This window comes from Gallus gallus, chromosome 1, assembly GCF_016699485.2.
Source record: "Gallus gallus isolate bGalGal1 chromosome 1, bGalGal1.mat.broiler.GRCg7b, whole genome shotgun sequence".
NCBI lineage: Eukaryota > Metazoa > Chordata > Aves > Galliformes > Phasianidae > Gallus > Gallus gallus.
In genome coordinates this window covers 40,328,666-40,343,413 of record NC_052532.1, presented here as the reverse complement: position 1 = coordinate 40,343,413, position 14,748 = coordinate 40,328,666, and the positions used below count along the sequence as shown (strand labels likewise).

General features: G+C 35.5%; 1 protein-coding gene across 21 annotated transcripts in view; it reads left to right on the top strand.

The window, feature by feature from the left end:
• The window catches only part of PPFIA2 (PTPRF interacting protein alpha 2), a 301,624-nt gene that overhangs the window by 250,464 nt on the left and 36,412 nt on the right, over positions 1-14,748 (top strand). For all 21 annotated transcript variants that reach the window (XM_040667681.2, XM_040667694.2, XM_040667691.2 and 18 more), the window contains 7 exons: positions 1,581-1,672; positions 6,161-6,296; positions 6,768-6,988; positions 9,850-10,087; positions 11,207-11,236; positions 12,036-12,166; positions 12,641-12,795. In XM_040667681.2, coding sequence (XP_040523615.1) covers positions 1,581-1,672; positions 6,161-6,296; positions 6,768-6,988; positions 9,850-10,087; positions 11,207-11,236; positions 12,036-12,166; positions 12,641-12,795 — 1,003 coding nt within the window. The remainder of the gene's footprint in view (positions 1-1,580; positions 1,673-6,160; positions 6,297-6,767; positions 6,989-9,849; positions 10,088-11,206; positions 11,237-12,035; positions 12,167-12,640; positions 12,796-14,748) is intronic.

The window sequence follows — 14,748 nt, the reverse complement described above, 5'->3', positions numbered from 1 at the left end:
AAGATGTTTTCAGTAGCCAGTGAGGGTCTCTAACAAGTCTTCTGAGCTAAGTTTGTGTTTGAAATCCAAGCCTCAGGAATGCTAAAATTCATATTGATTTCACTGGCTCTGTAATTTTTGTTCTATCAGATTTAATTCTGAAATAAGTCTTCTTTAAGAGAAATGTGCACATAGCTGGTTACACTTTCATATTAAAGATGCAATTTCTTGTTTTGATGCAGTTCTTCTTAACAGATGTTATGGCATTATGCTAAGTCTAACTGAAAATGTCCTTTCTTAGTTCATTGTAAATTAAACTCCAATACTGCTTAGTGAATCAGTCAAATTAATAATAAATATTATTCCAATCCCAAACATTAGGATTTTCTTTTGTAGTTTTAGTTGCCTTGAGGGCAGCAGGATTCACAAATCCAATATCTGCATTCACATTCACAGAAGTGTTTTTGTAATGTATCAAATCTACTTAAAAGAATTTACAAAACATAGTTCAATTCAGAACTAAAATAAATGTGAAATTCAGTATCCAAAATCAGCAACTTTGAGAAAAATAGCAAAAGAAGTATCTGTTCAAATCAACTGTCATTTTAATCTGCATTCAGATAGCCTTCTTTAAAGGCAGGAAGTCTGAGAAAGAAGCTCATGAAATCGTCTGTGTTCTTGGCAGCTGCAGACTTTCTTCTGAAGCTGGAGAAGCAGTTTAGAACTTACTTTAAGGGAACTTATACTGCAGTAACTCCTCTAGAATAACTTCTTGAGTATGTACTACTCTACAATAATAGTACCTTTACATGATGTAGTTTATTTCTGATTTACTGGATTACTCAAATGTAAGTACACCCTAGTAACTGCTCTACTCACTTGCATAGATGTAGTCTTTCCACTACCATTTGTTTTATCTTTTCAAAGTGTATGAATGATTTTGTTGAGGAACTTTCTGCAGGCTTTCTTTTCAAAGCAAAGAAAAGCAGACAATTGTTACAAACAGCACTTCTTTTCCCTTGTCGTTGATGTCATAGCTTTTTCATTATTTGGTTCCCAAATCCAATTTTTTGGCACACTTTAATATTTCACAAGCAGCACCACGTGCTGGAGTTTTAGAAGCTTTCAAGAGTGAGCTGTGAAGCTGCAAGTGAACAAAACACCTAAAATCTGGTTGTCTCTAAGTCTGTGTTTCTGTTAGTAAATAAAAAGGCAAGGAGCCAATCTCTATCACTAAAGGACAAATGGCATGTCATAAGCTGATCTATGCTTGTTGTGCAGTTAGTGCACAAATCAATGTTGTTTTTTCTTTTCCTTGCCATAGTAACACAGAAAGAAAAAAATTCCAAGTTTCAACTATGAACTTGTCCTGTCATCACCTGCAGATAGTGGTAAAATGATAGGGAGACTGATGCAATCTCCTCTTGATGCAAATGTATTTTAGCGATAAAGAGACCTGAATGCGTTCCCTACTTTTTCTTATTATAGACATATCTACATTCAGTGTATTTTGTCTTATTTAGTCTTATGAAGCTAATATCTCAGCAGCTTGAATATATTTTGAATCACAGTTAATTACATCTCACTATTCTGATTTCCAGGAAAGACTTGCAGAAGAAATTGAGAAACTGAGATCTGAATTGGATCAAATGAAATTGAGAGCTGGTTCTTTAATTGAACCCACATTGTCAAGGTAATATTTAATGCCAATTGTTTCCTCACTTTGAACTGAAAGAGAAGGTAAGCATAAGTGTCAAGCCTTTAAAATAATGCATTCAGACCACACGTATAATCATGTATTTCTTTAAAACTACAAGATCTATGGAATTACTATTACTGTCATTTTTCACTTTTTTTCTATAGGTAAATGAGGCCTGGTAGAAGCAAGTATACACTGAAATATTACCATGATTAAAGGAAGGCTTTGAAATTACAGAGTGTTTTTAAAAGTTTAGCCAAATACCCTTCTTTTTTTTTTTTTCCCATGAGTTTTTGATAATAAAAATGTAACCATTGCTGCATCTAAGATTTTTTATTATTATTATTTTATTTTATTTTTGTATCAGCAAGAAATAACACAGCTTTGCCTAGTGTGTAGGACAAGATCACACAATTTCAACTGAGGGCAGTACTCAGAGAGATTTGAGAACATCCTAACAGGGCACTGAGCAGTAAGACAGGTACTGTAGGTACTGCACTACTAACAGCTGAAATTAATTTATTATTCTAGAAAGGCAATTATTCTTGCCTAAATTTCTTCTTGCCCTAAAACTCAACGTTGCATTTTTTTCAAAATAATACTTTTCATGGAATCACAAAATATCCTGATTTGGAAGGGACCCACAAAGATCACCAAGTTCAACTCCACAAAGAACTGCCCAGAATCAAACCCTATGTCTGAGCACGTTGTCCAAACATACCCTGAACTCTGGCAGCTTGGTGCCATGCCCACTGCCCTGGGCAGCCTGTTCCATGCCCACCATCCTCTGGTGAAGACCCTTTCACTGAGCTCCAGCTGTCCCTCCCCTGACACAGCTCCATGCCGTTCCCTGGGGCCCTGTCACTGTCACAGAGAGCAGAGCTCAGCGCTGCCCCTCCGCTCCCTGTGAGGAGCTGCAGCTGCCATGAGGCCTCCCCTCAGCTCCTCTGCTCTGGGCTGAACCGACCAAGGGACCTCAGCTGCTCCTCACACATTTTGCCCTCCAGCCCCTTCTCCATCTTCATAGCCCTCCTCTGGATGCTCTCCAATAGTTTTATGTTCTTCTTTTATACTGTGGCACCCAAACTGCACCGAGTGTTGGAGGTGAGGCTTCACAGTGCAGAGAAGAGCAGGACAACCCCTCCCCTCACCCTGCTGGCAGTGCTGGGCCCTAAGCACCCCAGGGTACGGTTCGCCCTTTTGGCTGCCGGGGCACACTGCTGACTCATTCAACCTGCTGCCAACCAGAACCCAGAGGTGCCTTTCCGTAGGGCTGCTCTCCAGCCTCTTATGCACCAGTCTGCACTTAGACCCAGGGCTGCTCCAGAATCTGGCACTTGTTTTTGTTAAATTTCATATGGTTTCTGATTGTCCAGCCCTCTTATTTGTCAAGATCACTCTGCAAGGCCTCACTACCCTTATGGGTGTCAACAACTCCTTCTAATTTAGTATTTTCTGCAAACTTACTTTGTATACATTTAAGTCCTTGTCAGCGGTTTAAGGGCTGGTCCGGCCCGGTTCCATGACAGTCCTTCATCCAGACTATTTATAAAAATGTTAAAGAAAACTGGCCATAAACCTAACCTTGCTTACCCCACTAGCAGCTGACCACCAGCCTAATGTAACCCCATTTACTATAACCCATTGAGCCTGATCCATCAGCAAATTGTTCACCATGGTATTATGTATCTAGTTGCATTCTAAATATGAAGAAGTATAAATCAATGAAATTCACAATGAACTGCTTGTAACTGTTCAAATTTTGTTCCTGTGGGAGTGTAACTGTAGGTTTTTGAGAGTTCTTGGTGAGGACAATCTATTGAATTTCTGCAACAGAGAGCAGAGGTGTGTTTTTAGCACCCATGCTCCATGAATGTCAGTCTTTCTTGCTAGGTAGACAAGTATCAGTAACTCATGCTCCCTAAATAGGAGTCTGGTTAGTCCTTTTTAAAGATTTGTTTGATCCTGATAAACTATCTAAATGATTGGGAATGCAACAGTTCTCCTAAAACGGGGTCATTCCTCTTCCATTACATCAGAGTAGTCCTATATTTGCAGGAGTTTGTCCTTCTTTCATCAGAAGAATAATGAATGTGATAAGCAGATAAATATCAGAAGCTAGGACCTTATTAATCCCTACCAACTTTCTACAGAAGTAATAAGTATTATTAATTACCAAAGCAAAGTTCTATTACAGCAAATACTGTACAAACACAGAAAAGATCATTATTGCTCTAAAGGATTTACAGTGCAAGAGAGGAGAAACAGAGTCAAACCTGACACAAAAAGAGTCAAAAGATCATTGCCTAGTACTGTAGGTGAAGGTCTGAAGATGTTTTTAGCTCAACTCTTGTCAAGTTTTATTAGTAGTATAATGACAAAAGTAAGTTCTAAAGAATTTTTTAGAAGGTAGAATGGTATTTTTTTGCTGATGCTATAGAAACCCTTACCAGGGATGATGGGAAGCCTAAGAGAAGGTAAACCAATGGTTTTTCAAAAATGAACATTTACGATAACACTAGAATCTCTGATGTCAGCTATACACAAAACAAAGTTTTAAAACAGTGTTCGCTATCCATGAAACTTTGATATCTCTAGTTTGATTACTGCAATGTGCTCACATTTCAAGAATTCTAGCGCTAGTTTTTTTTGTTTGCTTGCTTTCTTACAGTATTTTCTTTTGTTTAAAAATATGCTAGTTCTTGAAATCCATTATTATTTTAGATTTGTCACAGTACTTATAACACTAGACAGTAATTTGAGTTCCTTTATATGTTCTGTCAAAGTGCCTTTATTTCGCTATAAGTTAATCCACTTATGTTAGCAAGGGAGTCACTCTGGTGTTTTTGAAGAGACAAATAATCATATTGGTTGCTGTTTGCTGTGATGAGAACAGCTTTCTATTAAAATATGTATTCCTCTGTATGTTTCTGTCCCTATAGTTGCTAGAGATTTTCATGTTTTTCACTATCTTATTACATTTTCCATTTATCAATTATCAGGGACCATCACTGTAGTACTGTCTTCTCCCCCACACACACCTTTTGTTTTGTTTTGTTTTGTTTTATTTTTAATTAACTTGTTTGAAATTTGAGGACAGTGCTCCAGTCTTCCAAGTACCAGTGTGTTTTTAATTCAAATTAAATTTTCAAGGAAAAGTGAATCTCTGTGTTTGGAAAGAGATGCAGAAATAGAATGCAGGGAAACAGTCCACAATTTTTAGCACAGATGTGTATGATTTTCTGAATGGATTGCCTCATTTTGAAAGCAAGAAATTCTCTTATTTAGCTTTTTTTTATGTCCTATTTTGTTTCCCCAAACTGATTATTAACATTGCTGTGAACCTCGTAAATTGTCTGTAAGTAACAGTATTATTTCCAAGTTTAAAAAAAAAAATCTAAGTGCAACATTAAACTCTCATTTTATGTTCTTATAAATAGTGAAACGTCAAACGTAATGTAGGAGTCACTATAAAACTTAGTTCACTTAGTACAGTGTTACGTTTCATTTTTCTACTGTAATTATATTATTCATATATTTTTATGTGTAGATTGGTTGTATTTTATGCACTAGAAATTGGTCAGATCTCTGCTACTGAGGTTGAGTGATCAAACAGTGCATAGAGCCTTGGCTCTACCACCTCTTCTATATAGGCAGGATGCCTCTAATGGCACCATGCAGAGAATTTTTACTGCTGCTCTTACATCAAGATAGAAAGGCCAGTTACCATTGTCTGCAGCCATGAAAACATATGCTGAAGTCATCGATTATATCACCACTTAACAGTACTTAAGAACTTACTACTTAACTAACTTAACAACTAAGTACTTAACAGTACTTAACAACTAAACTACAGTAAAAACTGGGGATCAAACCATCATTATTCCAGAATCTTTCTGGAGTATGGGCTATTATTCTTGCTGTAGAGAGAGCTTCTGTATTCAAAGCCATAATCATGTCCTGAATGTATTTTTATGGAAAATTTGTAGGTTCTTGTCCTTAGATTTCATATTTCTCTCTTAGTTAAATCTCTCAAAAATATAATCAAATAAACATGAATCAATAATAAACTATGCTATTTATCACAGGGCAGTTCTCCAATATTTTCATGAGGCAGAACTGTAAAAATGTGTTATAGATACCCTCACTCTTGAGCCATCTATTCAGCAGCCAGTTGTGCTTGTGATCTTGTTCTGAACTCTACTTGTTTTTCCATGTTAAAGTTCTGGACTGCAAGTTCTACCATACCAAGTCCTTCATTTTGAAAAATCAGAGCACTTTTGTTAATATTGTTTTATCCCTTAATATTATAGTACGATTTCAACTTTTCACTTTTTTCTGTGTGACGTGTTTTTGTCATTTATTCTGTGATACATAATAATATGTTTGTTTATTTAAAAATAAGTTCCTAGAGTGAAGGTCATTGGATTGTTGTCATTATTATTGCTGCTACTCATTCTCTTTCTTTGACTCTTTTCTCAGGCCTCATCTAGACTCATCAGCAGAGTTGAGGTATTCTGTGGGCTCACTGGTGGATAGCCAGTCTGACTATCGGTCAACTAAAGTGATAAGGCGACCTAGAAGGGGACGCATGGGAGTACGCAGAGATGAACCAAAGGTTAATACCCAATTTATTTTCCTATATTCTTTAAAAAGAGAATGTTTTTCAGGCTGTTAAAGTTAAGGCTTGTGTATTTCTAGAAAACCGAGTAAATGAATAAGAACAAAGACTAAGGGTAGGTTTTTGTTCTATTTATACATAGAGTACTGTTGTACTAAAATGAAGGCAGATAACATTGAAGTTCAGACACCAAAGTTTAAGCATACTTGACTATTTGTCTTTTTTCATTATCTTCACAAATTTTCCCAACAATTAACTTTACACAGCATTAGAAATTCTGTGAAGATACTTTACATCCTCCACAATGCCAATCAAATGCCTTCTTGCTGTAACATTGCATGTATTGATGGGGAACTAATTATTGAATAAGTATTCTTAAATGTTAGTTACTTTCCTTCTCCATTTTATAGTTCAACTTTGCAATTGTCTTCTGTGGAATAAGACATATGTATCCTAATTCCTGCTTAGGTAAAATCACTTGGAGATCATGAGTGGAATAGGACTCAGCAGATTGGCGTTTTGAGCAGCCATCCATTTGAAAGTGACACTGAAATGTCTGACATTGATGATGATGATAGAGAAACGCTTTTCAGCTCCATGGACCTCCTGTCACCAAGTGGCCATTCTGATGCCCAGACGCTGGCCATGATGCTTCAGGAGCAGCTAGATGCAATCAATAAAGAAATCAGGTATGTAGCCTTGAACCAGCTGTGCTGGTTTCTTGATTACGCTTTAGACTCCTTTCAGTGCATGAGTTCAGATACTGTTCATAACAACTAAGAAACCACTTGTACGTTTAAAGGATTGATAATGTGTCTGATTTATTCTGTACTTACTGTGTGAATATAACATTGATTTCTGTATTTTCTGATAGTAGGAAAAAAATAGTTGACTTTTGAATAAATGTTTCATGCAAAGGACCTCTGGGCAACTAAAAATAAATGCATGAGAGAATGCTGACACATGGCAAATTTGACAAAATTCTATTCATAATCTTTTCAAGATCTTTCTCCCTATCCTGTATAAATATCTACTCACTAATTACCTCCTATCTGAAATACTTTATTTCATTTCCTGTTCATGGTTTCTTCTGGTAATTTTTCCTATGTTACATTTCATATAAGCCACACTTTCAAAAAAATGGTTTTGATTTTCTATGGAACCAAAGATTTTTTAAATTTTTTTTCATGCTCCTGATTGGTTATAGTGCTGGGAAATAAGTAGTGAAATAATTGTGGCTTGCTAATTTTTATGCAAGTTTAATGGAATGGTAGAGAATCCAATAACATCATTTATTTGAAGTATTTTTATAAATGAAATCATGTTCTAGGCTGAAAACATTCTTACATATTTTTCAGGAAAAGTAACTTTTTAATAATTTGATGCATCAGGAACATCATTACCCTAGAAGATGTTACCCGTCACTTCTGGTAATTCTATGGACAGAAAGTGTATATTTAGAAATACAATCAAAACCAGATTACCTTTTCAAGATCTCAGTCTTTCTTTGCAAGGTAGTTTTGGCAGGAAAACTCTGTTGAAATATATTGAATATGGATAACTTTTCCAATCCAGGCAAGACCTTTTATTAAAGATCTGTAGCTTTTGGTTTTCACTACTTCCAGCATTTCTTCATTCATGTGGGATTTTACCCCTGTACCAAGACAGAAAGGTAAAGTGAAATTTTGTTGCTGGGAGGACAAAGCTCCCTAAAACAGTGTCTTTGGGTATGTAAGAGAGAAATCCATCAATATTTTCCATTACTACAAAGAAGTCAGCACTGTCACCAATTCAGGATGCTGTAAATTCAAAAAATTAATTGTTTTTTTTTTAAACATTAACATTTTAACAATTTAACAAGTAATTCATAATACAGTAAAATATTTTGAAAAGGAGTTGTATCTGAATGTGATGTAATGAGATATTATTACTTGTGCCATCTTGAATCAGAACATTCTTCTACTAGACAGAGGATCTTGAATTAGGTAGTAGGTATTGTTTTAAATCATGAAAGGAAATAAAAAGGGGACGTGTTATATACAGTCATTTTTGCTGGAGGTCATTTATTTCCTCTACTAACACTCTTATGCTGCGATATAGGCTTTTGTTTACCATCACAATTATTATTAAAATCCAGATAATTATTTTTTGGTATATTTTGATTGTAATGTTTCAGAAAAAAAAAATGGATCTATAAGGCTAGTCATTATAAACTGTATTGCGTTTCACATTTTCATAGTCTTTTTTTTGTTGACAAAAGGGGGCTTATCAAATGACTGGGAGATATCAGGAGATGAAAAATTCATTTTGATTTGGTTGTATTATACAAGGTTATTCAGAACTTAGATATTTTGATTACAAAATGAAGAAGATTTGTTCTGAGTCCCTCTCAAAATGTTATTTGCCTTTGAGTTTCTTAGACTTCTCATTACAGAAAGAACAGTAGGTATTTTGTAGGCACTTTGGTGCCTACAAATTTAAGGATTTTAAGGAAGAACATCTATCACAACACAGGAATTTTTAGGTTTCTGTTCTCAATGTATTATGTCTTAATTTATTGTACTTTCTCCATTTCACTTTAAAAAAAAATAACAAAACCAAAAAACCTGTCACCTGGTTCAAAGATTCAGACTTTCCATACTTCAAATTCTGTCATATTTTACTATGATCCCTCATCCATTTTCCTCCTCTATGTAAAGAAAGGATTCCCTCTGATTTGGGTATGTGGTCAAGACATATACGAGTCTTTCATTCTTCATATATTTATCAGAAGCAAAATAACCCAGTGGAAACATTTTATTGAAGCTATGTATGTCTAAGAAACTAATATTCATTGCCAATGAGAGCTCTTTCAATGAAATTCACTTAAAAACTTAACGCATTAGAAACAGATGCCATCTTTTCATCAATATTAGGGATGAAACAGACAAATTGCTCTGCATGCTCTCTTGCTTTACTAATATAGATTATCCTAGCAATTCCCTTCTCAAAGGCACAGTTGCATTTGACCTTAAATTTTTCTTTATGGTTTAGCAAAATAAAGTCAGCTGAATCCAACTTAAGATTGGAATTATTTCCCTATGGTAAATCGGATTGTTCACTCTCCCTCTCTTTCTCCCATGCAAAGAAACCAATCTTCCTGAAATATATATAAATTCTTGTTGTTGGGCAGATTCTTCAAACAGCTTTTGAGGTTGGAGGAATAGGAATAAGGATTTTATAGTTCTGGTGATTAAAAATACCTTAAAACATTATTATTTCAGAGTTGATCTGTGAAACTCATATTTGCTTTCTTTTTCTTTTGAAAGGAAAGCTTTTTACATTTAGTTTTGGCATATGCAGAGACAAAGGTAGAAATTGCAATGAGAAATAAAAAATACAGTTACCAGAGGGCATAAGTAACCTCTGTATAAGTATTTATTTTGTGCCAGTGTGTGTCTATGTGCAAAATGATAAACACCAAGGAAGAAAATTTTGCTTTCAGAATCTGCAAATACTTTCAGAGTATTAATGTTGGCCTAAATCCAACCATGTCCTTTAATTTTATAAGGTTAATCCAAGAAGAAAAAGAGTCAACAGAACTGCGTGCTGAAGAGATAGAGAACAGAGTGGCCAGCGTGAGTCTAGAAGGCTTAAATCTAGCCAGAGTCCATCAAGGTACATCCATTACTGGCTCAGTGACAGCATCATCACTTGCAAGCTCTTCTCCTCCCAGTGGACACTCAACTCCTAAACTCACCCCTCGCAGTCCTGCCAGAGAGATGGATAGAATGGGGGTTATGACGCTGGTAAGACAAACTGTGATGCTAATTTTGGATGTAATATTTCTAGCATCATCTTTTGACTGTATGCATGGCTCATCTCTGGCATCCAGATGTAGCTGTGCTAAAGCTCAGATGGATACATCTATGAGTTTCAGCCAAATTCTTTACGTACCAGGAGCCACAGAAGTACTGCCCCCCAGCCTCACTTCACTCACCCTCTCTAGCACATATTTTGATCATTTCAAGACACTCCCCCTGAGCTGTTTTAGCAGGAGGTGAATGTTAAATATCTCCTTATCCTCTCATCTCTGGAAGATAGGAAGAGAGAGGAGAGAGGAGAGCAGACTTTAGAGAGAGTGAGGGGAGGGGGAGAGAGAGAGTGGAGTTTCTGCAGCCAGAGCTGAGAATATCATTTCTGCAACATCTTCAGCTTTTAGATGGGAAGAGAGTGGAGGAGAAGAGAGAGAAGAGTTGAGATGAGGAATGGCAGCATTAGGGGCAGAAACAAAGAGAGAGAGAGATAGCATCTATATCTCTGAGTGTGACTGAGTGATGTGTAATGATCTTTAGACGAGTACAGTAAGATGGAGGAAGTATGGAGTTTCTGCAGAGCTTGTGAATACACTGCAACATCTTCACTGTATGAGTGTGAGTTGTGAAATAGCTGTCTATGATAATTCAGTACGAAGATGGATGAATTTGTTTCAGTGACTGGTAGACACAGTGAAAATTTTCAGATGTGGTATTTGCTGATGATATTTCATATTTATACTTGGTGAAACACTGATCTGTTTGTAATATTTCATGAAACTACAAATATATCTGTCTTAGAGGACAGGCTTACTGAAAGATTTTATATGAAAAAATATAAAAAGTGCTGTCATAAATTTGGAATGTCCTATTATTTGCTAAGTTTATGAAAATGAAGGGAATTGTAACATTAGAAACAGTAGCTGCTTTCACAGACAGCGTATTTGTAAAGCATTATAATACCATATTTACTTTTATGTTCAGTTTATGAGTAGCATTAAATTCTGGATGTCAGAAGAAAGAGTGTGTGGCATTGTTATGCTCAGAGAAGATTTATTAATCATTCTTTTTTGTTGTTGTTGTTGTTGTTGCTTCTTTTGTTACCCATATAAGCCAAGCGATCTAAGGAAACATCGGAGAAAGGTAAGACACTAGCTTTTTTTTTTTAAGTCCGGTGAGTGCATTTACCATATTCCTCTGCTGTTTAAGTAGCCAGGTTCCTTCCCACCCACTTCACCCCCTTCACTCCTTGTCACCCAATCCCCAAACATAATAATTCTAAATTTACCTAAAGAGGCTTGCAGTGGTCCCTACAAGTGATACTTTGGAGTAGCCTTCCCAGCACACACTTTTTAGGAGAAATCAGAGTCAGATTGCTTGAAATCTTGTGGAGCAGTATGAAGTTATTTGCAGAATTGTCACTTAACATGGGCTTTATCTTTACATGAGAAGAGACAGTCTTCAATTTAAATTATTATATGTTGTGACAAAACTTCCTTTTTTCCATGCTTATTTTCAAGCACTCTGACCAATCTGTTATCATGCTTCAGAGGGATTGATATTGTTTATGTCTGTATTTACCTTCCATCTTCTGTGAGAATTTTGTTTCAGGAATAATCCTGTTTAATGCAAGAGGCTTGCCTCATGCATAAGGTTATTTTCATGTTTAGACTTCTACTGGATTAACCTGCTTGTCATTCAAATGAATTTTTTCTGCAAATGTAGTCTTTGTTCTTTCATACATGTACTTTAAGCTACCATATTTAGTCTATCTTGGCTTTTTTTTTCCCAATAGTCTTTTTAAAAAATAAGAAGACTTAATTTTTTTTCAAAACACTTCCCTTGAATCCGTACATGCTTCAGTTCAACTGGCAAATTTCTGAAGCATATGCTGAAGAATTGTTGAAAAGTTGTTCAGGTCTAAATGGTGTATCTCCCCCAGATTGCAGTAGTCGAAGAAGATGGTCGTGAAGATAAAGCTACGATCAAATGTGAAACTTCTCCCCCTCCAACACCCAGAGCTATAAGAATGACTCATACCCTTCCTTCTTCATACCACAATGATGCCAGAAGGTAAGATTTCCATAACATGAATCAGAACTGAACTTTTGTGTGCTATGAAATGGCCTGATTTCTTCATATTTCTTGTTGGCAATTGCTTCCCCTGCTATAAAAAAGAAACTTTTACCTTGGTCTCCTTTGTGAAGATGTCAGTTCTAAAACTGACAAATTCTGTTTTAAGGTATAGTTTTGATCACTACCAGGAGTACTAGAAGTAGTGATCCTGCATTTCTTAGAAAGACAAATATCAGGCTGATTCCTGTATTTATATCAATTGTTCTTAGCAAACTAATGACATTATTTATTTCTGGCCCTGTATTGCTCTACATACTGCTAAATCAATTAAGGAGCAAGATAGGATTAATTGTTTCAGTTGTGGGAAGGTTATTACTAAATTATAATGAATTCATTTATTTGCATGGCTGCAAGAAGAAAGTAAAAAATGTTAATATGTTATCTGTTCTATGTCTTTATTGTCATTTATAGTAGTTTACCTGCTTCATTGGAGGCAGAAAGTATTGGTCTTGGCAGCGTCAGTAGCAGTCAGGACTCCCTGCACAAAGCTCCGAAGAAGAAAGGAATCAAGTCCTCGATAGGACGCTTGTTTGGTAAAAAAGAGAAGGCTCGACTTGGACAGCTCAGTAAGGAATTAGTGGTACCAAGCCATGGTCACCACTTCACAATCATTTTTCCTTTTTTAATATGTTCTTTTCTGCTTTCCAGTTTGCTTATTTTTTCCATTTACTCTGATGAACCTTGTCATTAGAGACTCCGTTGCTATCAGAAATTATATGTCAGGAGTTTGCTATGACTTCAACACATAAATGAAAAAAGACTTCTAACACAAATTACAAGAGTCATTCTCTTCACTGAGCCTAGTGCTTCAATACTCTCTTAAATTACAATAAAAATGCTAGCAGTGTGTTCTCAAATAATCAAAATAACGAGGAGGTAAGAGAGTATTAAGTATAACCCCACTCTAAGGGGTATATCTGATATGGAAGATCCTTGCAATAGAGTGCATTTGCCTTTTCTGTTGCAGCGTGTCAGTAGATGTCTACTAGTAGCTGTCACTGATGTCCTCACCATACTCTTGCAGTTAGCTATGCTGCCTATGGCAATGCTTTGTTTTCCTTGTATTTCTTTTCACCTTCTCCTTCTCCAAGATCTTTGTCTAATTCATGCCTGGCAAAATTTTTCTTCTGTAATGTTCCACAGGATATGTCCATACCATATGCAAAAAAAAAAAAAAAAAAAAAAAAAAAAAAAAAAAAAAAAAAAAAAAAAAACAGTCATGGCATAACTTTATTTAACTACCTTTAGGTAGCAAAAGCAATGGAAAGTGAAGCCTTCAGCACAGGCTCATAGTCTGCATACCCAAACAGGTAAATACACACACATGTCAACACAAACATAAATTTGGTTTAGATGCGTCAGTAAAATTTCCTAGACATGAAGATGTCTGAGCACAGTTTTGTGAAACACTAAATTTTTACTGCCGTGGTGTCCACATAACACCTGCAAAAAAAAATTAAAGGTCTGCAGTAATTGTAAATGGTGGAGTGATACATAGGCCCAAAATTAAAAACAAACAAACAAAAAAACCCACCACTACCAATAACAAAACACCTTCATTTGTATATGTGTATATTACATCACCACTAACAAAACTGTCACTGAAATACTACAGCATGAAGTTAGGTAATAATGGGATCAAAGTATCAGAGTAAAATCAAAGGATTAATTGTTCTCTATTTACACCCCAACCTTTCTCCTCTTCCTCTTGTGTTCTAGTAAAGAAAACCGGCTAATTTCTAAAGTTAATTTAAATTCCTTTTTTTTTTTTTTTCTTAATATGGGAAGAAAAAAATGAATTTATTCCACCATCTTCACAGCTTATTTCAGAATACCATTGAATAGATCTCCAAAATACACCTGCATGTCACCATCTGCACTGATGGAGAATTTTATAACTTTAGACTGTGGCATTAATTGACATTTACATTCCATAAAAAGAATTGCATTGATACTGATGGATTAAGCATAATAATCTATGGTTTCACAGTAATTCAGGAATACAGAGGACAAAGATGTAATAAATGTGTTGGTCTTCCCTGCAATTATTTTCAGTATGAACAAAAACAAAATAACACCTTGAAAGATTGTCTCAGGAGCAATGTGATCTGGCAGTAGATTAATTTCATAATAATACACAAAATGATTAATAGGACATATGTATAATTGGCCAAAGCTTATTTATAATTCCCAACACTAGCTCATGAAATTATAATATTAGCTATTAGTGAAGATTTGCAATTATATGAAAATTTTGTGTCATCTATCCTTTAGCTTAATAGCAAAGATGCTCATATTAAAGAAGCAACACCACACTCTCCAGTTTTATCATGAGCTTCTTCAGTTCCAAACTATCACCCAACATATTTCCTCGCTCAGTGTTACCTTCAAAACTTAGTTTCCCACTGCTAAACTTGCTTATTTTTTTCATGATTATTTTCATAATATGCTATCTTTATCATCTCTGTTAAACCATCTGTGTCATTGTTCAATGGCAAATTTCATGCCTTAGGATATCT